General features: G+C 43.0%; 1 protein-coding gene across 1 annotated transcript in view; it reads left to right on the top strand.

Moving 5' to 3' along the window:
- LOC143934033 (ras-interacting protein 1-like) overlaps window positions 1–23,487 on the top strand; it is a 104,749-nt gene that overhangs the window by 7,343 nt on the left and 73,919 nt on the right. Inside the window, 1 exon segment of the mRNA XM_077457280.1 lies at window positions 5,745–6,343. Coding sequence (XP_077313406.1) covers window positions 5,745–6,343 — 599 coding nt within the window.

The raw sequence follows: 23,487 nt of genomic DNA, 5'->3' as shown, positions 1-23,487 counted from the left end.
GGGGGGCTGAGAGAGAGGGAGGGAGGGACAGAGAGAGAGCGGTGTGAGAGAGAGGGAAGGGGACAGAGAGGGGGTGGGGGCTGAGAGGAGAGGGAGACCTCTATTTCTGTCCTATTCTGCAGGCCCTGCTCTGCCTCCCAGCCCCAGTCTTTGTCTGCAGGTAGTCAGTGTATAATTGTGCCTGTCTCCATCCTTGATCCGGGAGAGCTCTCTGTTCCATCCAGAGGCTCCCTCACCTCTTGCGCCTCCCACCTGCCCTTGTTTTCCAGGCCCACAGTCAGCCTGTTCTCTGGGCCCCACTGTTGAAGAGGAGGTTTGAGGAGTCCAGGCTCTGGAAGGCACCAGGGCTGCTGCACCCCTCTTTGGCCGTCAAGTAAGCCTTCCGCGTGGAGGCTGCGGGGCCGCCCACTCACTCGCGCAGACAGTTTCCTGCACCTCGCCGCTGCTTGCTACCGCTCTCTCCCCGCTGCAAACCTAGACCCTCTCACGTGCCCGCAAAGATGGCACTGTGTGCAGCTGTGACACGCGTGCCATAGGTTCACCATCACTGCCCTAGGACAAGAAGTGTGTTACTGGCAGGATCACCAAAGGGAAAACATTTATAAAAGAAAATGAGTGCAGCCATCACATCTTAGGACTGCAATATATTACATTATATTAAATGTTTGTTTGTTTTTGGGTTTGGATACACTTTAATGTTTAGATACACTTTAACCTTTTATGTATTCGCTGGAACCCAATTCATCATGCTTCATATAATTTAGGGACAGGTTGTAGCCTCTTTTCTCGTGATTCCTTGCTGTTCATCTACCCCAGGGGTGCCCAATCAGTGGCCCGCGGAGCACTCTGATGTGGCCCGTGACCTCCTGCTCTGGGATGGAATAGAATACTGTTATTAACCACTTTCAGACCGGACCAATTTGCTGGTCAAAGACCAGACCACTTTTTGCGATTCGGCACTGCGTCGCTTTAACTGACAATTGCGCGGTCGTGCGTCGTGGCTCCCAAACAAAATTAACGTCCTTTTTTTCCCACAAATAGAGCTTTCTTTTGGTGGTATTTGATCACCCCTGCGGTTTTTATTTTTTGCGCTATAAACAAAAATAGAGCGATAATTTTGAAATAAAACGCATTATTTTTTACTTTTTGTAATAATAAATATCCCCCAAAAATATATAAAAAAACATTTTTTTCCCTCAGTTTAGGCCGATACGTATTCTTCTACATATTTTTGGTAAAAAAAATCGCAATAAGCGATTATTGATTGGTTTGCGCAAAAGTTATAGCGTTTACAAAATAGGGATAGTTTTATAGCATTTTTATTAATAATTTTTTATTATTTTTTTTTTTTACTAGTAATGGCGGCGATCTGCGATTTTTATTGTGACTGCGACATTGTGGGGGACCCATCGGACATTTTTGACACATTTTTGGGACCATTGTCATTTATACAGTAATCACTGCTATATAAATGCAGTGATTCCTGTGTAAATGACACTGGCAGTGAAAGGGTTAACCAGTGGGTGGCAGTGTAGGGGTTATGTGTTCCTAGGGGTGTGTTACTAACTGTGGGGGGGTTGGGCTTTCATTTAGTGTGCACTGATCTCTGCTCCAATCACATGGAGCAGAGATCAGCGTCACTAGTTGCTAGGCAGAATGGAAAAATGTTGTTTATACAGCATTTCCTCCATTCGGCCGCTCCGTGAGATGATCGCGGGGATGCCCGCGGCGATCGAGTCCGCGGGTCCCGCGACCGGACTCACGGGGGTCCCGACCAGCGCGGGAGCGCGCCGCCGGCGGCGCGCTCCCAATGGCACGGCGGCAACGAATATTGGACGTACATGTACGCCAATATGCCTGCCCGTGCCATTCTGTCGACGTACATCGTCGTGCGCTGGTCGGGAAGTGGTTAAAGCTCAGTTTATTACTAAAATCACAGTGTATATACAGGCATATCTGTTCTGCGCTGGTTACTGGGCTGCTTTCAAACTGATCCGCAGATGCAGAGCAGTGAACCTGCAGGTGTTACCTGCACTGAGCCAGAGACTTCTGTTATTACCTGTGAGTTTGCTGAGCTGTCTGAAAGTGCACCAAACCTACAGAATATAATGGAAGTCTATTGCAAAGTGCAGAAAAGCCAAAGGTACACTGTGTTGCACCCGCGGTGCTGGAAAACCGCAGTGCATCAGTGTGAAAGCAGCCTTGGGCCTCTTTCACACAGTCAGTCTGACCCAATAGGACTCTCCATTCACCTCTATGGAGTGGTAGATGTAAACTGACTTGTGTCCTACCTCCAATCCGATCCGCTAAAAAAATAAAGAGTTTAGTGCAGAGCGGACACGGACCTGCTATCTGCCTTCTCTGCTCATTGTGGCCCGCGACCGGTTACCGAGTCGCTTAAGTGGCCCTCGTGCATCAAAAGGTTGGGCACCCCTAATATACCCTCTCACTAATGAGAAGATTGGTTTACCTAAGCCTGGATAGTATGGATCGGAGAGGATAGTATAGATGTGTGATTGTTGCTTTTCTTATCATTGTGCTAGGATTTATGTAGTGTAGTGATACCTTTGCTGAGACATCGGTCGGGGTGGGGTTCCCTCCTCCTTCCATCCTGTCCCCTGGTCATATGACAGATAATGAATGAAAGAATGGAGAGGGAGGAAGCTAGAGGGCAGCCAGTGTTCAGCTTACACTGTATCATTTCCGTTAGACCTTGAAGTTAGGAACAGAGAAGAAGACTGGTGCGTGTTCCTGGCTGACATACCATGGCAAAATGTCCATTGTCCAGCCCTGCCTTCAAAAAGTGCAAAGGTTAGATATGAATAGACGAGTCAGCTGGAGCATTTGAATTTATCTGGCTTCCCATTCACATAGTTATTTTCCCAATAGATTAAAACTGAGGAACTTATAACTTAGGGGTTAGCAATGCAATTTAGAAGCATTTCAGATACTGGATATTTGTAGAATTACTCAGTCCCCTGTTTTGGCAAAGCTGAGGCTTCATGCATCGTTTTAATGTCAGTGTATGTCCAAGGGAATAGTAGGGTGCCCGTGAGTCTTTGGCTACATAAGAAACTTTCAGCTGAAATAGCTTTAGTCAGCTGGTCAGCCATAAACATTGCTCTGTGTTTGGTAGTTTCTTACCACCAGTGTGCTGACCAGACCAGGTGTAGCAACAGGAACATTCCATAGAGCAAAAAAATTCCACTTTTAAAGAATTGTCCAAACAAATGTTTAACGGGAGCATTTGCTTGCAATTCCCATGGAAGTGGTTGTCTGGATAAACAAACAACATAAAATGTAAGCTATGCTGAGATGTTTTTCAGTATTTGATGGTCTCATTCAGACACAGTTCAGAAATTGTTAATCTGGTTTTAAGAACACATTAAGAAACATAGGCTCTAAGGCAGGGGTGCTCAACCTTTTGAAGAGCGAGGGTCACTTAAGTGATCTGGTAACCAGTAGCGGGCCATAATAAAATTAAATGGTTCAGAATTTCAAACTTTTTATTCTAAAAAGCATAATGAACATTTTCCTCCTGTACCTGCTGAATGCCGATGGGAGGGAGAAGAGGAGAAGCCGGCTTTTGGCAGTTTCAGGAGGAAAATGGAGAGGATCAGTTCCTGTATAAGCTACCCTTGATGCCTCTTTTCCAAGTGTAAAGTAGAATGTGACAGGAAGGACGCACAGGCCCACTGGCGCATGGGACAGGGTCACCATTATGACCCCTGACGTTACACCGGTGGTGGGGGGGTCAGGTCTTAACTATGGGGTTTTACCACCCCTCAAATGAGCCCTTACTGTCCTAAGCCCCATATGAGGCTGTTTTCACACTGAAGCACTGCAGTTTACCCGCACTGCACTGCAGGCAGGGGCAGATCCAGAGCCTAGTCTCAGGAGGGGCACTGCCAGAAAATTTTGCGGCAATTTGTCAGGGGCAAAGGCTGGTGTTGGCGCTTCAATCATCACAGCGTCATGGTTGATATAGTGTCAGGATGATTGAAGCGCATTATTTCTATTATTACATTGTAGTATAAAATTAAATCGTTCAACTCACCATAATGCAGAATCAGTGGGAGCCCCGAGCATGTCACTTGCTACCGTCACCTCCCAGCAGATGCAGCTTATCACATGCCATTGTTGGCTGCCACCAAATGCGGATTGTCACTTGCCGCATCTCCTGCCACCAGATGTGGATTGTCGCTTGCCAATGTCGCCTGCCACAAGATGCAGATTGTCACTTGCCAATGTCGCCTGCCACAAGATGCAGATTGTCACTTGCCAATGTCGCCTGCCACAAGATGCGGATTGTCACTTGCCCGTGGCTGTGTCCCAGAGTGAGGGCGGGCAGTGAGAGATAATGTAATCTCTCTGCTGCCCACGCCTGCACAGTGATGCCGGTTTTCTGTCTGAATCTGAGCTGTGGTGATGCAGGGTGAGAGATGATGTCAGAAAGCTGCTACTCATCAGAATATGCAACCAAAGTGATGTTGCATTGCGGCCATCTTGGTACACCCCCACTTGTCAGCAGTAAGCCTATAGTTAGAAGTCGGCAAGCGGACATCTTTATACACCCACCGGAGTCTTGCTTTTCACAGTTATTTTTAACAGTAAACTCAGCTTATTTAGTGAAATATAAGTTGAGTTTACTGTTAAAAATAACTGTGAAAAGTAAGACTCTGGTGGGTGTATAACTTATAACACTAGGCTTACTGTGGACGAGTGTGGGAGTACCAAGATGTCCGCGACGCAACATCCCGTCACATATTCAGAAGGGGAGCGGCTTCCTGACAACACCTGCCTGCTCGCTCAGTCACGCGTCCGCCCACCCGCTGGCATAATTGCTCACTCACCGACCTGCTCACCAGCCTGCCCGTCCACTCGCTCACTAGCCGGCCTGCTCAGTCGCCTGTCGGCTCACCCGCTCATTATTTTCTCGGGGGGAGCAATTGCCCCCCCTGGATCCGCCCCGATTGCAGGTGCAGCACAATGAATCTGTGGCTTTACTTCTGCTTTGCCATAGACTTCCATTATCTTGTGGATGTGGTGCACTTTCTGAAAGTGCACCAAAACACTGCATTCAGTTTGAGGTCGAGGGCCACATCGGAGGGCTCCGAAGGCCACAGGTTGAGCACCTCTGTTCTAAGGCAATAGATGGTTCGAATCTTAGCTGGTTCAGCAGGCGCCAGCCGAGATTTGAACCATGTATGGGTCGGCTGATTGTACCCAAGTTGATCTATCGATTGACTTGGATACAACCAGCATGTCAGATTTTTAAGATGCAATTATTACCAGGGGCAATAGCCGCTAGGAATAATCACTGTGTTCTCCTTGCAAGGAAGGACGGCTACCCATGCAGTCCATGCCAGTAGCATCACAGTGGACAATAGATTAAAATGTATCTAATGTCAAACCTTTTTTTAGGTTTTAACTAGAATGTGTTTATTACTGTCGATGTCCCTCTAAAGAATATCCACCCTTCCGATTTGTCCCAGTTACCACCAGTTAATAAACAGCACATTCAAACATCAGAGTATAAATGCCATGGGCATTAAATAGGTGTAAAGTGGTGGTAGTAGTATAATGGTGTTAATATTTTTTTGCTGGTATTAGAAAATAGCTAATTTGGTTTTTATTTTGTCGATCAATGTATTTTGAAATCTATGATCAACATAAGAACATAATAATCCATATTTTATACTTTGCATGTATACGTATATTTACACTTTTATGGTCATTACCAGGTCCACCTCTTCAGACACAGGCAGCCGCAGCAGTGAGCCCGTTGAGCTACGCCAACCAACTAAGAACAAAAACAATCGGCACAAACGCTTGTCTAACCTCTTCCATCGCAGCACAATACTTGTGACTGGCAGCATCAGTGCCGGCAGTTCGGCTGGGCGTTGGGCTAGTGAGAAGAAGTTGTCAGAAATCATTGACTCAGTACCAGAAGACTTGGTGGAGCTTTCTAGCCAGAAGAATCTACCTGGCATTCTTAAGATATTTGGTGATGATATTTCGTCTGGTACCAACTACAAGAGTGTTCTGGCCACTCCACGGTCCACAGCACGGGAGCTGGTAAAGGAAGCTCTGGAGAGATATGCTGTAGCGGATGCAGATACAGAAGCATTTGTCCTTTGTGATGTAGTGGGACGTTTTGTGGGTCACGATGGAGAATGGAAGATGGAGTATCTACGCATAGTGGGGGACAATGAACGGCCTCTGGTCTTACAAGAAATGTGGAAGCCTAAAGCTGGTTTCTCTCGGCGGTTTGAAATTAGACGCAAACAAGAAGTGGAGAAGATGACTGCAGCAGAAGATAATGAGACCGCAGGTGGGCATGGTGTGTAAAACCAAATTAATGTACTATTATTTATGCTGATTTTATTATTTGTATGATTATTGTTCATATACACCATGTAGGGAGATTTACTAAAACTGGTGCAGAATCTGTTGCAGCTGTGCATAGTAATAAATAAGCTTCTAGGTTTGGCCCCTCATTCACACTGAAGGCAGGTTTGAAACTCACATTTCAGTATGAGTTTTGGGGCGACTTAAGACATCTGTGCGGGTTCATGCACAGATCTCTATTGAAGTCGCCCCAAGCCTACTGCTTTCGCTGTACACTGTGAGATTCTCACATGTGCATTAAAACCTGCAACAAGCTTTAACCTGGAATCCTCCCTTTTTTGCTGTATCTCTGGCAGAATACATATTGGGGCAACTAGGGAAGGGCTGGCTCAACCTCCTCTAGTTAAAGTGGTTGTAAACGATCACCTTGTAAAACAATCCATTCCATTTAAAATAGAAATGAAAGGCAAAACATTTGTGTATAGATTAAAAAAAACAATATAAATACATTTTTTCTATTTTATTTTTATTTTTATAAGTAATCACATTCCCTCTGTACTAATGCACGGTTGCCAACCAGTGGTTCGTAGACCATTGACAAATCAACAAACATTGTGTCGGATGTATACCGCCCAATGTTGTTTTCCAGTGTTGTTCTCAGCCAATACTGACAGTGTGCATTGATACCCGATGCCTCCTCTGCAGTTCTGGTTACTGTGAACTCAGAGGAGGCACTGGAGTAGTGCAAAGAGTGGGAGATACAAGGTTGACCACTGTTCTAGTTCATAAGAGCTGGGTGGAGGAGAAGAAGCAGCAGCACACTGATCTTTCCAGGGAATGGCTGTGCAGGGGGGGGTGTTAGGACAAGTAAGATCTTTAAAGGAGAGTACACTGAGTTCCTAGCATAGCTAGAGAACTGACCACAGTGTGGTCTCCTACTTAGTGTGGTCAGTTTCTAATAGGAAAGCAGAGGGACTGGCAAGAACACCAGGGATTTCACACAAAGAAGCAATAGAAAGGTAACAATACTTTTTAATACAAGTACATGGTACAGCATTCACATATCAGGAATATGAAATGTTGGGTTTACATATTCTTTAACTGATTTTATCTGTAACAAGGAAAGCTATGCTGTGCCTGTGTTTTGATCTTTTTCTTGTGTATTGTTTTTTTTTTTTTTAATGGTAGAAATTGATTAATACAACTTTTATCAAAAGGAGACATTTTTACAAATTTGCCTAAATATTTTTTTTTTCCATACATGATCTGAATATAGTTTATTACTGGACAATGCTAGATAATCATTTGTTAAGGACGTTTTCGCCCTGACCTTTTTGCGTTCTTCTTTTTCTATAGGTAGAAATAATTGAATCTATGTCTTTGTTACATCCTTGTATCATGGAACATATACACTCTTGGGTTGTAAATTGTGCCATCCTACAGTGGTGTGAAAAAGTGTTTGCCCCCTTCCTCATTTCCTGTTCCTTTGCATGTTTGTCACACTTAAGTGTTTCGGGAACATCAACCAATTTAAACAATAGTCAAGGACAACACAAGTAAACACAAATGCAATTTGTAAATTAAGGTGTTTATTATTAAAGGTGAAAAAAAATCCAAACCATCATGGCCCTGTGTGAAAAAGTGATTGCCCCTAAACCTAATAACTGGTTGGGGCCACCCTTAGCAGCAACAACTGCAACCAAGCGTTTGCGATAACGTGCAATGAGGCTTTTACAGCGTCCTGGAGGAATTTTGGCCCACTCATCTTTGCAGAAATTGTCCTAATTCAGTTACATTAGAGGGTTTTCGAGCATGAACGGCCTTTTTAAGGTCATACCACAACATCTCAATAGGATTCAGGTCAGGACTTTGGCTAGGCCACTCCAAAGTCTTCATTTTGTTTTTCTTCAGCCATTCGGTGGTGGACTTGCTGGTGTGTTTAGGATCATTGTCCTGCTGCAGAACCCAAGTTCGTTTCAGCTTGAGTACACGAACAGATGGTCGGACATTCTCCTTCAGGATCTCTTGGTAGACAGCAGAATCAGAGTTCCTTTTATCACGGCAAGTCTTCCAGGTCCTGAAGCAGCAAACAGCCCCAGACCATCACACTACCACCACCATATTTTACTGTTGGTATAATGTTCTTTTTATGAAATGCAGTGTTCCTTCTACGCCAGATATACTTGGACACACACCTTCCAAAGAGTTCCACTTTTGTCTCATCGGTCCACAGAATGTTGTCCCAAAAGTCTTGGGGATCATCAAGAAGTGTTGTGGAGAAATTGAGACGAGCTTTGATGTTCTTTTTGCTCAGCAGTGGTTTTCTCCTTGGAACTCTGCCATGCAGGCCATTTTTGCCCAGTCTTTTCCTGATGGTGGAGGCATGAACGCTGACCTTAACTGAGGCAAGTGAGGCCTGCAGTTCCTTGGACGTTGTTGGGGGGTCTTTTGAGACCTCTTGGATGAGTCGTCGCTGCGCTCTTGGGGTAATTTTGGGCGGCCGGCCACTCCTGGGAAGGTTCACCACTGTTCCATGTCTTTGCCATTTGTGGATAATGGCTCTCACTGTGGTTCGCTGGATTCCCAAAGCTTTGGAAATGGCTTTATAACCCTTTCCAGACTGATAGATCTCAATTACTTTCTTTCTCAATTGTTCCTGAATTTCTTTGGGTCTCGGCATGATGTGTAGCTTTTAAGGATCTTCTGGTGGACTTTACTGTGTCAAGCAGCTCCTATTTAAGTGATGCCTTGATTGTGAACAGGTGTGGCAATAATCAGGCCTGGGTGTGGCTAGAGAAATTGAACTCAGGTGTGGACAACCACAGTTATAGTATGTTTTAACAAGGGGAGCAATCACTTTTTCACACAGGGCCATGATGGTTTGGATTTTTTTTCACCTTTAATAATAAACACCTTCATTTACAAATTGCATTTTGTGTTTACTTGTGTTGTCCTTGACTATTGTTTAAATTGGTTTGATGTTCCGAAACACTTAAGTGTGACAAACATGCAAAGGAACAGGAAATGAGGAAGGGGCAAACACTTTTTCACACCACTGTATATTATGACATGTTAGCATTGCTGAAAATGAGAAGACAATTTTGTAAAAAAATGTAACCCGTAGAAAATAATAACCATGCAACATATCAAATAGTAAGATTGTTAAGAAGCCAGTTTCTGCATTGAATGCCACCCAAGACTTTATTGTCAGTTTCCTGAAATCTGTACTGCTGTTAGGTGAAACAATGTCTGTTCAAAGGAGAAATTCCCTTTATCAGTTATAACTTTTTTTTTTTACAAACAGAAGGCAGTGGTACATGAGTCCATTGGGAATAAGTAAAGGTTGCACAAGGTAATGATATAAGGAAAGAGCAACATTTGCAGACAGCAACACACAACTATGAGGATATGTGTACTATGGTCTATCTTTATGGGTGGGAGTCTAGGAGTTATGCCCTGTGATAACACTATAGCGGAGCCAATTGAGGTTACTAAAATGGTGTCAATAAATTCAGCGGGCCCTCTTTCAATTAAGATCTGGCACCGTTCCATTACATACTTTCCACCTGTAAAAAAAAAATATATATATATGGATGAAGGTTTTTTTGGCCACACTTCTTATGTGGGTCTCAGGAGTTCACCCACTTTTGGTCTCCTGTGAGCCAGAATCAGCCAACACCAAGCTAAAGCTCACTGTCGGGCTTTAGCTTGCTGTTGGCTGATTCACAGAACCTCTTTCAGGCTCTGGAAGAATCCCAAACATAGTATCTAACGAACAGCTGGCTCCGCTAACAACTTTGCCCTCTCCCTCCCCTGCCCGGCCCTCCGTGAGCACTGGAGGGGCAGAGAACCGTAACTTACAGTCACTGCTCTGCACTCTGAAAAGACTGCGAGATAAGCAAAAGGCTTTTTCATGGTAAGAAAAGTTTTCGGTCGACTAAAAATGCACCACCTATAGTTTGTTACAGTAATTGCTTTAGCACATTAATATTAAACAATATCATGAAATAATGTGTAAATAAACAACAAATAAACATGACAAAGAAGATAAAAATCGTGGTTTTCACATCCAATAGTGTCTATGGATTTTCCCTATTGGAAATCATGAAAGATTTATCCAGCCAATAGACAAGATGTTGCCAAATTAATATATGTTAAATAAAGTCCCAAAATTTGTGACAGAGTTGGAAAGAAAAGGAAGCTCCAAGGATAGCCAAGGTGACACCAAAAAACACCCTTTCAAAAGGCTTACCAGAAAACCGGCGACCTACTTATTAAGATGGTCAGTATGCAGTCAGCTAGATCCTAAAGATGTACTTCATGGCAAAGGATAAGCATATAGTACCAGCCGAGGTCACTGTATTTATGTAAGGAGGCTCCTCAAAATACCAGATCAATGGAGAGCTCAGATAGACTATGTAAAATAAAATAGCCCCACATAGTGAAATAATGTAAAAGTTTAATAATTTGCACTTACAAGGCAGCATGTAATAAACAGCATGTCGCAAGAGAACGCCATCAAAAAGGTCTTCCTCCAGGTGTCGCGATGTCGTAAATTCTGACGAAAAGCGTAGGGAGGAGCCACGCATACACACATGCTACCATGCGTGCACGGTCAACTGCCAGCTATTTTTGTTAGTGGAGGAAGCCCTTTTAATATATCTTGTCTATTGGCTGGAAAAAATATTTCACGATTTCTAATGGAGAAAATCTATGGACACTATTGGATGTGAGAATCATGATTTTCATATTTTTTATCTTGTTTTTTTGTTGTTTATTTACACATTATTTCATGATATTGTTTAATATTAATACACTGCACTTTTTTGGTGATACTTGTTCTATTGCCTGTTATCAAGGGTATGTGTTCAGCAGCTTTTTTTATTTTAACCATAAGCGCAGAGTTTTCTTTCTGTTTTTCACTACAGTAATTGATTTACATGATAAATTCTGGTTGTTATTTTTAATAATAGCCAAACTCAGGAACAAAAACTTAGGCAGGCCATATATAGTGAGAATTTCTTTCCTGCAACCACAAGAAATGTGCCTGATTCCCCATCAGCACAGACAGTGCTGACAGAGGAATCCCTTCTGACGAGCCATTGTCTTCTCCTGGCAGGGGCGGATAGGAGAAGACAGTGATTATTGCTAAGGATGAGCTCAGGCGTGTTCGCATGGACCATGTGCAGAGCCCGCCAGGAAGTCAGCGCTGTGCTAATCACAGGCAATGAGACATTGCCCCGATGTGCGGCTGCAGAGATCGGGCAATGTCTCACAGCCTGTGATTAGCACAGCGCTGCGCCGACTTCCTGGCGGGCTCTGCACGTGGTCCATGCGAACACGCCTGAGCTCATCCCTAATTATTGCTAGCGGCTATAGCAGCCATTAACGATAACCTCTTCTTATACGCAAGTTAATTGATTGACCAACTCGGTACATTCAGCCTGCCCAAACACGGTTGGAATCTTGGCCTGTTCAGATTCGAAGTATCTATGGTCAGCTTTAATATACTTCAGCTGACCAGTCCTTGGGTGTGGTGGCTGCATTATTTCAGCATAATAAATAAAAGATGACCATGGTAAGCACCTCTGTCAGTGGTAAATGGTTTGTCTCAACCTCCTAACTGCTTCCTCTGCCGGGCAGCTTGTTCTGTTGAAAAACGACAGACCTGCTGACTAGATCACCAGGTGAAAATAAAAGAAAGAAAGCCTTAAAAAAGAAAATTATGTAGCCATCAGATCAAAGAATTGGTAAGCTATGATATAATAAATGTTTGTTTTTTGAGTTTAATACAACTATAAGGGATGAGTTGTCAATAAGGAACAATTTTATAAGCTGAACAAGTTAACTGCTGCTCTGTTAAAATTATATGGACTCCCCTAATTAAAATTCTAAATAAATATCATTCCATCATTACAAATATTCCTTAGCATTCCGTTTTTTTAAAAGTAGTAAACACTGCTTGGGCAGTTGTACCTACAGGTAAGCTTATAATTAATTGTACCTGTAGGTACAAGAAATATCTCCTTAACGTGCACGGTTTAGGAGATATTCATTGTTTCTGCACCCAGGGATGTTACCGGTGCATGTGCTCTGAAGGGATGGCATACTATGCAAGAGTTTACTACTGTTTTAAACAGATGCACAGAACATTTTCACAGTTTTGTATTTTTTCTCAGCATTGACTTTCTTTTTTGCCTGTTTGCATTCTTAACCACTTAAGGGCCAGAAAGATTTGCCCTCTTAAGGACCAGGCCATTTTTTGCGTTATGGCACTGCGCCACTTTAACTGACAATTGCGCAGTCGTGCAACACTACCCATAGAAAATTGATGTCCATTTTTGCCACAAATAGAGCTTTCTTTTGGTGGTATTTTTATTTTTTGCACTATAAACAAAAAATGAGTGACAATTATGAAAAAAAAAAATATATATATTTTTTTACCTTTTGGTATAATAAATATCTCCCCCCCCCCCCCCCCCCCCCAAAAAAAAGTAAAAAAAACTAATTTCTTGATCAGTTTAGGCCAATATGTATTCTTCTACGTATTTTTGGTAAAAAAATTGCAATAAGTGTATATTGATTGGTTTGCACAAAAGTTATAGCGTCTACAAACTATGGGATCAATTTATGGCATCTTTATTATTTTTTTTTTACTAGTGATGGCGGTGATCTGCGGTTTTTAGCAGGACTGCGATGTTCTGGAAGACAGATCGGACACTTTTGACACTTTTTGTGACCATTGACATTTATACAGCGATCAGAGCTAAAAATTGCCACTGATTGCTGTATAAATGTTACTGGCATCGAAGGAGTTAACACTAGGGGGCAATCAAGGGGTTAAGTGTTCCCTAGGGAGGTGTTTCTAACTTTATGGGGGCTGGGCTGACTGGCGGAGGAGAGAGATCGCTGTTCCTAATCACTAGGAACAAACAGTCTCTCTCTCCTCCCCTGACAGAATGGGGATCTCTTTGTTTACACTGAAAGATCCCCATTCTGCCTGTTTCTGGAGCGATCACGAGTGGCCGGTGGCCATCGAGTTGGCTGGACCAGCTGGTCTGAACTGAACTGTGGATACAAGGCAGGATGGATCCATGCTTTCATATTATCTTCTGAACCTACCATGTGAATGTTGCAGCTGAAATGAAGACTCATCAGACCAGGCAACATTTTTCCGATCTTCTGTTGTCCCATTTTGGTGAGCCTGTGCAAATTGTAGCCTCACTTTCCTGTTCTTAGCTGACAGGAGTGGCATCTGGTGTGGTCTTCTGCTGTAGTAACCCATCTGCTTCAAGGTTTGATGTGTTGTACATTCAGAGATGGTATTCTGCATACCTTGGTTGTAACGAATGGCTATTTGAGTTACTGTTGCCATTTTTATCATCTCAAACTAGTTTGCCCATTCTCCCCTGACCACACCAACAAGGCATTTTCATTCACACATCTACTGCTCACTGGATATTTTCTGTTTTTTAGACAATTCTCTGTAAACCCTAGAGATGGTTGTGCGTAAAAAAGATCCCAGTAGGTCAGCAGTTTTTTTAACCACTTGCCGACCAGCCACTGTATATATACAGCGGCAGATCAGCTCAATTGCGCAAACCGCTGTACCCGTGCGGCGGTCTGTGCATATGACACTGTGTGGGCACATGCCTGCTGCATGCCGCAGGAGCTTGCCTGTGAGTCCTGCAGACTCAATGTCCACCAGCGACCCGCGGGCTCTGTCTACTGGTGACCCAGTACACAGAGGCAGAACGGGGATCTGCCTATGATAATAAATTGGATCCCTGTTCTGACAGGAGACATCATGGAGATCTGCTGTTCCCAGTAATTGGGAACAGCGGTCTCTGAGGTGTTCCAGTGAGCCCAGCTCCCATACAATTAGAACAAACCCATAGAACACCGTTAACCCCTTGATTGCCCCCTTGTGTTAACCCTTTTTCCTGCCAGTGTCATTTATAGATTGATCAGTGCATTTTTTTAGCACTGAACAAGAAGTGCTCAAATACCACCAAAGGAAAGCTTTATTTGTGGGGAAAAAAAGGACATCAATTTTGTTTGGGTACAGTGTCGCACGAGTGCGCAATTGTCAGTTAAAGCAATGCGGTGCCATATCGCAAACAATGGCCCGGTCATTAAGGGGGTAAATCCTTCTGGGGCTGAAGTGGTTAAATACTCAGGCCAGTCCGTCTGGCACCAACAACCATGCCACGTTCAAAGTCACTTAAATCCTCATTCTTCCCCATTCTGATGCTCGTTTTGATCGTCAGCAAGTCATCTTCACCATGACTATATTCCTAAATGCAGTGAGTTCCTGCCAATTGTTTGGCTGATTATCAGTTTGTGATACAAAGCAATTAAACAGGTGTTCCTTATAAAGTGCCCCCCCCCCCCCCAATCCATTCTTGTCTTGACAATATCAGAGTACAGAAATGGCCTCCTTGCACAAATGGTTAATTAACAAGCTTATACTTTTCTTGTCCCTCTGAAAGGACAATCTTTCTCCCCATTGGAACCAGTTTGTACAAAGCATGCTGGAAACAGCATCATCAGTGAAGTCCATTCTGTTCATACTGGGAACAGTATGTGTCCCCTTAACCAACTTGCACCAAAGCTTATGAGGGATTATTTGTGAAGGGCGTGGATCCCTTTACTTACTGGCCCAGATGGTGAATAGTTCTGCATGTGCTCTACAAAGAGGCTCACTGCTCCAATACTGGGTAATAAAATGAAGTGTTAAGTCCTGTAACATCCTCTGCTTTATAAGATATATGCAAATATAATTCTGAAGGGATGAATAGATTATTTTTTAGTATAACTGATTTTGCTACAAAATTACTAATTTCTCAATTTGCTAAATTCCCCCATGGGAACTGTACATTGTTGCTTAATTGAAATTTGTTTGAAAAAAGATCTACTTTTTTTTTTTTTTTTTATTATATTTTCTCAATTTTTTGTGTATTTTATCATTATATGTTTGGTGTCGCTTTGAATTTTACATTTTTTTTCTATGAAAAGCAAAAAAGAAAATAATGAGGCTACTGAATGTTTTTTCCTAGAAGAATGGGACTAGGATAGCTGAAAGGACCTTCTGTATTTTTCAGAGTCAATAAGGCTGGATTCACACCTACTGTTTGTGTTTTGAACTTTGTGTTTTCCTGTGAAATTAATGGAGAAGCATCAAAATGCATGTCAATGCATTGCCGTGGGGTTTCAATGCATGTTACAATGTGTTGAATGTCAGAAGATGTCATAATGCACATCAACACACAGGGGCGTACGTGGGACTGCAAAAGACCCGGGACACCCTAAGGAGAGAAATGGTAGACGTGGCCAACGTGGGTTATTAGTGGGAGAGGCTTAGGGGATATAGTTAAATAAAACCTGAGCCTATTCTGCTCTGAGTGAAAACGAAGTAATGCACACAATACAGGTGTCAGCGGTATGTAAGGCACAGCCTAGCACTCGAGACTAAATAATGCACACGGCTCACTAGTAAGTAATGCACAGAACCTAGAGCTCAGGAGTAAGTAACTCACAGTGCTCAAGAGTAAGTAATGCACAGATTGCAGGGGTCAAGACTAAGACCCCATACACACTATTAGATTAATCAGGGAGGCGGCACAGAGACCTTAGGTAACCCAGGAGGAGCTGCAGAGTTCCACAGCAGAGACTGGAGTATCTGTACATAGGAGGAAAATAAGCCGTATGCTCCATAGAGTTGGGCTTTATGGCGGAGTGGCCAGAAGAAAGCCACTACTTTCAGCAAAAAACAAAATGGCACGTTTGAGTTTGCAAAAAGGCATGTGAGAGACTCCCAAAATGTATGGAGAAAGGTGTTCTGGTCTGATGAGACTAAAATTTTACTTTTTGGCCATCAAAGAAAACGCTATGTCTGGCGCAAACCCAACACATCACATCACCCAAAGAACACCATCCATGGGGATGTTTTTCAGCAGTCGGAACTGGGAAACTGGTCAAAGTTGAGGGAAAGATGGATGGTGCCAAATACAGAGATATTCTTGAGCAAAACCTGTACCACTCTGTGTGTGATTTGAGGCTAGGATGGAGGTTCACCTTCCAGCTGGACATTGTCCCCAAACCCACTGCAAAAGCAACAGTTGAGCAGTTTAAGGGTAAACATGTAAATGTGTTAGAACGGCCTAGTCAAAGCCCAGACCTCAATCCAATAGAAAAACTGTGCTCAGACTTAAAGATTGCTGTTCACAAGCGCAAACCATCCAACTTGAAGGAGCTGGAGCAGTTTTTCAAGGAGGAATGGGCAAAAATCCCAGTGGTAAGATGTGGCAAGCTCATAGAGACTTATCCAAAGCCACTTGGAGCTGTGATAGCTGCAAAATGTGGCTCTACAAAGTATTGACTTTAGGGGGAGGGGGGGGGGGGGGATAGTTATGCACATTGACTTTTTCTGTTATTTTGTCCTATTTGTTGTTTGCTTAACATTAAAAAAAAAACATCTTCAAAGTTGTGGCCATGTTCTGTAAATTAAATGAATCAACAAAACACGAAAAATGCCAGGGGGGGGGGGATACTTTTGCAAAGCACTGTATGAACCCCAGTACAAAGGATACAGTGGTGTGAAAAAGTGTTTGCCCCCTTCCTCATTTCCTGTTCCTTTGCATGTTTGTCACACTTAAGTGTTTGGGAACATCAAACCAATTTAAACAATAGTCAAGGACAACACAAGTAAACACAAAATGCAATTTGTAAATGAAGGTGTTTATTATTAAAGGTGAAAAAAAATCCAAACCATCATGGCCCTGTGTGAAAAAGTGATTGCCCCCTTGTTAAAACATACTATAACTGTGGTTGTCCACACCTGAGTTCAATTTCTCTAGCCACACCCAGGCCTGATTATTGCCACACCTGTTCACAATCAAGGCATCACTTAAATAGGAGCTGCTTGACACAGTAAGGTCCACCAGAAGATCCTTAAAAGCTACACATCATGCCGAGACCCAAAGAAATTCAGGAACAATTGAGAAAGAAAGTAATTGAGATCTATCAGTCTGGAAAGGGTTATAAAGCCATTTCCAAAGCTTTGGGAATCCAGCGAACCACAGTGAGAGCCATTATCCACAAATGGCGAAGACATGGAACAGTGGTGAACCTTCCCAGGAGTGGCCGGCCGCCCAAAATTACCCCAAGAGCGCAGCGACGACTCATCCAAGAGGTCACAAAAGACCCCACAACAACGTCCAAGGAACTGCAGGCCTCACTTGCCTCAGTTAAGGTCAGCCTTCATGCTTCCACCATCAGGAAAAGACTGGGCAAAAATGGCCTGCATGGCAGAGTTCCAAGGAGAAAACCACTGCTGAGCAAAAAGAACATCAAAGCTCGTCTCAATTTCTCCACAACACATCTTGATGATCCCCAAGACTTTTGGGACAACATTCTGTGGACCGATGAGACAAAAGTGGAACTCTTTGGAAGGTGTGTGTCCAAGTATATCTGGCGTAGAAGGAACACTGCATTTCATAAAAAGAACATTATACCAACAGTAAAATATGGTGGTGGTAGTGTGATGGTCTGGGGCTGTTTTACTGCTTCAGGACCTGGAAGACTTGCCGTGATAAAAGGAACTATGAATTCTGCTGTCTACCAAGAGATCCTGAAGGAGAATGTCCGACCCATCTGTTCGTGTACTCAAGCTGAAACGAACTTGGGTTCTGCAGCAGGACAATGATCCTAAACACACCAGCAAGTCCACCACCGAATGGCTGAAGAAAAACAAAATGAAGACTTTGGAGTGGCCTAGCCAAAGTCCTGACCTGAATCCTATTGAGATGTTGTGGTATGACCTTAAAAAGGCCATTCATGCTCGAAAACCCTCTAATGTAACTGAATTAGGACAATTCTGCAAAGATGAGTGGGCCAAAATTCCTCCAGGACGCTGTAAAAGCCTCATTGCACGTTATCGCAAACGCTTGGTTGCAGTTGTTGCTGCTAAGGGTGGCCTAACCAGTTATTAGGTTTAGGGGGCAATCACTTTTTCACACAGGGCCATGATGGTTTGGATTTTTTTTCACCTTTAATAATAAACACCTTCATTTACAAATTGCATTTTGTGTTTACTTGTGTTGTCCTTGACTATTGTTTAAATTGGTTTGATGTTCCGAAACACTTAAGTGTGACAAACATGCAAAGGAACAGGAAATGAGGAAGGGGGCAAACACTTTTTCACACCAATGTATATGTATATATATATAAAACTATTTCATTACAAAAGGTTTTCTGAGCTCAAAAAGCTATCTTTGTCTGAGACTTCCTTAAAGAAGAACAAATTCTTTAAAAGCAGCTGTTGAGACAATTAGGACTTTGCTTAGGGCTATGTAGGGGGAGAGAGAGAGATTTTACCGAAATTGCATTATTCTTGTGTAAATTTGAGGGAGATAAAATCTATTAACTAAACTCCTTTCAAGGATAAGTTCACATTTGTGAACATGTTAAATGCTCCACCCGTTTTTAGGGTGGACCATGTAACATGTTCCCACTGCTGCAGCCTCTTCCCGATCTTCTGCCCCTAGTGACAGCAAGCTGGGGATCTGCCTGCTTGGCCGTGTCATTCATTTACAGAGTTCTGTAAATGGGAAAATTACAACTACCGTCAGCCTTGGATGACGGCTTGTACTTTACAGTTAACTACCAGAAATGTAGGTGAGTGCTCTATGTAGTTCATTGATGGGTCCTGACATTGTGTTACTGCCTGCCCATATGGGGTATGAGCAGACCGCTTACATAGGCAGTCTGCAGAAACGCTGCATTTCATTGTGTGCAATACTTTCCAAGTTCCTATTAAAAATATAGTAAATGCAAAAAGATGTGCAGTTACTATTTTTTTAGAAGGTAAATGATGCATTAATAAACAGAAGTTGCAAATATATGTGAAAGCTAAACTTCTGCTCAAAGGCCCTCTATGAAATGTGATCCTTAACTCCAGTCAAATAGAGCTACTATCTTGGAACATACAGTATATAGCAATTAATTAAAAGAAGGTAGATATGTCCTGGTGGTAGGCTATTCCTTCTTAGGCTTGGTTTACTCTGACTACAGTAATGAAATTGTGTGGATTCAGCTGAACTCGCACAATTTCAGTTTCTCATGTCCGTCCCGATTTCGGGGGCGATTTCAGAGACATAATTGTGGGTTTCTGCACAGATGTCAATGGAAATCGCACCCTGAAATCACCAAAAGTAATACAGAAACTACGTTTGGGTATCGGGACAGCACCGCAAATGCTGGGTCGCACTGATTCAGAGGCTGCCATTGCTGCCGATTTTGGCAATATAACAAACTGTAGACATATAGCCATAGAATAGTTATGTAATTTGTAGATAACTTATAGTTGCCAACATTGAGAAATTTAGAAAACTTATAGGGGTCAATGGGAGCAAAATCTCAAATCACTGGCGTCAGTTAAAGTGAAATCTGTGTTAAGGGGAGCAAAATTAACTTGAAATCGCTGGTGTCAGAGTGCCTTAGCACGTGGCCCCTACAGCCAATTTGCAAGTGCCAAGTGTTGAGGATCTTTTTGGGACAGCCTGCAGGGCACAGACACAGCAGGACAGTGTCCAAAATCCCAGGACTGTCTCGTAGGAACCAGGACACTCAGCAACTATGAACAGCATATAGTGAACCCAGTAGCTACAGTATTTGTAGATTATAGCAGTGATTATGGGAGGTGTCATTGCAGGAACATAGGAAGAGAATACACGTCATTCTTCTACGTGTTTGTAATTATCAAACTCCATTATACATTTTTGTCTGATGTCTTAGTCATAGCAAACTTTTACAGCTGAAATGCTTCAAACTTGCATCCCCTTCTTTATTGTAATGTATGGGAAGCAGGCTCTATAGAAATTAGTTACTCAGGAAATTACTCAGTAAAGTTATGTCTCTGGAATTCCTGCTTAATTCCTGATGTGCATAGGAGAATCCGCCAGGCAGCAGACAGTAAAAGCCATGCCCATGATCTCAGATTGTACTTTACTTATGTCACTTCTTTTAATAAAAATGACAAATCATTTAAATAAAGCACATGGCAAAAAAAAAAAAAAAAAGGACTGTCCTTCAACCTTGGCTTCTTTTTTTGGACCACGACGTACCTAGATTTCCTACTGTTGCTTCAAAAGTAAAAGGATGGCCTAATTATACTCATGTCATTTTAGATATTTTGTCAGTTTTCAAATATAAAGTTTTAAAACTAGAGCGGTATACTGTGTTAGCTAGAAATGAGAAGAAGACAAAGAAGGCAAAATTGTCAAGTGATACCTTTTATAGGCTAACTAAAAATATTACAAATACAGTACAACCTTTTTAGGATTCCTTTATTTAGAATATTAAATATTGAGTGACAGAAAAAAATAAAAGTAGGGGGTGATAATTGTTCTAGGAGGGGAAATTTGGGGAGGTATGATAAGAGTGGTGATTTGGGGGGGATATGTGTTTAGAGCGGAGATGGGGGAAGCGGATTTGTGCTAGGATGAGGGATTTGGAGGGGTTGTGCTAGAACGTTAATATGGGGGGGGGGGGCATTTGTGCTAGGAGGGAAATTTGTATTTGGGGGTATTGTGCTGATAGGGATGATTGGGGGGCATTTGTACTTGGAGGGAAATTTTAGAGGTGGGGGATTTGTGCAATGATGGGGGACTGGGAGAGGGTAATTTGTGCTGGGAGGGGGGATTTGTTCTTGGCGGGGATATTTGAGGGGTAGAGGATTTGTGCTAGGAAAGGGGGAATTTCTTTTTTGGGGGGGAGGGAATTGTGCTGGGAGCATATGTGAAATGAAAGGCTTTGAGCTAAGCATGCAGATTAGTATTAAATTTTTTGGGGGCAGGGGATTTTTTCTGACACATAATGCCCATACATCTTGGGGGGGGGGGGGGTGCAGTTTGGCATGCTTGTCCTGGGCTCTAGATGACCTTTTCCCAGCACTGCTTGTAAACGCAGCTCTCCAGCTCAGGCTTTACACTTTAGGGCCTTGGTCTGTCTCCCACAGATCAGACTCTTGGCACCTCCGTACGTACAGCAAGTAGCCTCGTGTTACACTGGCTCCCACCGCTCTCTCCTAGGTGAAGCGCTACTGACTCCCATGCCCAGACCTCCTGTCTGCAAAGTGGAGTCATCTCCAACTGGGAGCCTAGAGCCTTGTTCTGGTGATTACTTAAAGTCCAGAACACAGCGGACTCATTAGTGAACTGGCTGTTTATTAGACCTGGATCGTGGCAAGGTACCGCCCTGCTACAAGGCATATTAATAATGCAGCATTTTTATACTAGTGTGGTTCAAGAGAGCTACCCTTAAAATGAGATCATCTACAGGCACATGTTTGAGATCGGATGGTATATATATATGATATATATGATATCCTAATATGGTCAACTATAGGCTTATGCTGTGTACACACGACCGGACTTTTCAACAGACTAGGTCTGACGGTCTTCCCAATGGACTTTCGGTGGAGGTCTGACGGACTTTCTGAATGAACGGACTTGGCCACACACGACCGGCTAAGTCAGTTCAAAAGTCTGTTAGTTTTGAACGTGATGACGTAAATGGGACTAAACAAGGAAGTTCAAAAGCCAGTAGCCAATAGCGTCATATTTGGTCCGTTGGACTAGCACACAGACGAACGGTTTGCGTGTTAGAAAGCCGAGTCCATCAGACAGATTTGAAACATGTTTTATTTCTGGGTCCGTCAGACTTTTGGGGAAAAAAAAGTCAGTTGGAGCCCACACACAATCGAATTGTCTGACAGATTCCGGTCCGCCGGACCTAGACTGCCGGAAAGTCAGATCGTGTGTACACGGCATTAGAGCATTTTTGTAACTTTTTCCTTGTGACTCTTTAATCCCTTAAAATAAACCTAATAAAAATAGCTCTCCCTTTATCCTTGTTTATTCAAAAAGTCATATTCAAGTATTTACACACATCAAGCAGAAGTGAGCTGTAAAACAAGCCTTTAAAACAAGCCTTTACTGACCTTTGCACCTTTGCATCATTGCAATTTATTCTCAAATCAGTTTCTCGGCAGCCCTGAACACCCTGCTCTTCCATCACAGCAGTGACTTAAGCCACATACCCAAGGGCCGAATTTCGGGAGACAATGGCCAGTTAAGAGGAAAACGGCCGACGTTCCACCCATGTGTATGTCAGTCTGACCAACAGAAGCCGGCCATGCATGCTGGAAAACCAGCAGCTGACCAAATTTAGATCAGCGCTCTTAACCAATGGCAGAGAGTACTGATCGGAGTGTTCTAGTGGGAGGGCCACTCGCTGTTAGAACAGCTTAGTGGGGGGAGGTCCCTGCACTAAACTTGCATGGTTAGTACAGTGGCTCGGACCGGAGCTGACAGTTTTATTTCTTGCAACTTGCTGGGTTGCATGAAAAAAAAAAACTGTTCATGTGTACCAGGCTTTGGAATCCTTCCTGCTATTTAATGTATAGACAGATTACTTACATGCTTTGTGTTTACCTTAGATGGCTGAAAGGCTGCTGGGAGAAAGGGGCAGGGTGAGCTAAGCATATACCCTGTGTTTACCTTAGATCAGGGTTTCTCAACCAGGGTTTCTCTGAAGAATGAGCAATTTCTGCCTCTCAGATAAGTTCCCACTGACATCATTGATCCTTTTGGCTATCTGTAAGGGAGTAATTCTTCCCAATGCCCACAAATGTAAGGAGCATTCTTCAATTGACCATTATATCAATGTATCATGAGTTGTAGATATAGAAACTTTTAGCAGGGGTTCCCTGAGACCAGGTAGTTATTTCAAGGGTTCCTCTGTGTTGAAAAGGTGGAGAAAGTCTACCTTAGATGGCTGAAAGGCTATTGGGAGAGAGAAGCAAAGCAGGATGAACTTGAATATAATCGATTTCAGTAGGTTACCTTCAAATTGAAAGACTGATTGCTCCACAATGTTAAAGGCTGCACAGGTTAACTTTATTTACTGCTGTTTAATATCCAAAGCCTTCCTACAAGTTCAATTTAAACTTCCCTTACAAGTAATTTCCACGATTCCATGACATTGCTCATGCCTAGCTATTGGCTGCTCAGCTCAAGAACCAAATCACTGAACGAAGCTACAGATTTCCCCATACTAGAACAACAAACATTT

This window comes from Lithobates pipiens, unplaced genomic scaffold (genome assembly GCF_037356315.1).
Source record: "Lithobates pipiens isolate NorthernLeopardFrog02 unplaced genomic scaffold, aLitPip1_a1.2 Scaffold_27, whole genome shotgun sequence".
NCBI lineage: Eukaryota > Metazoa > Chordata > Amphibia > Anura > Ranidae > Lithobates > Lithobates pipiens.
Note: the sequence above shows the minus strand (reverse complement) of the source record. Positions and strands in the feature narration are given on the sequence as shown.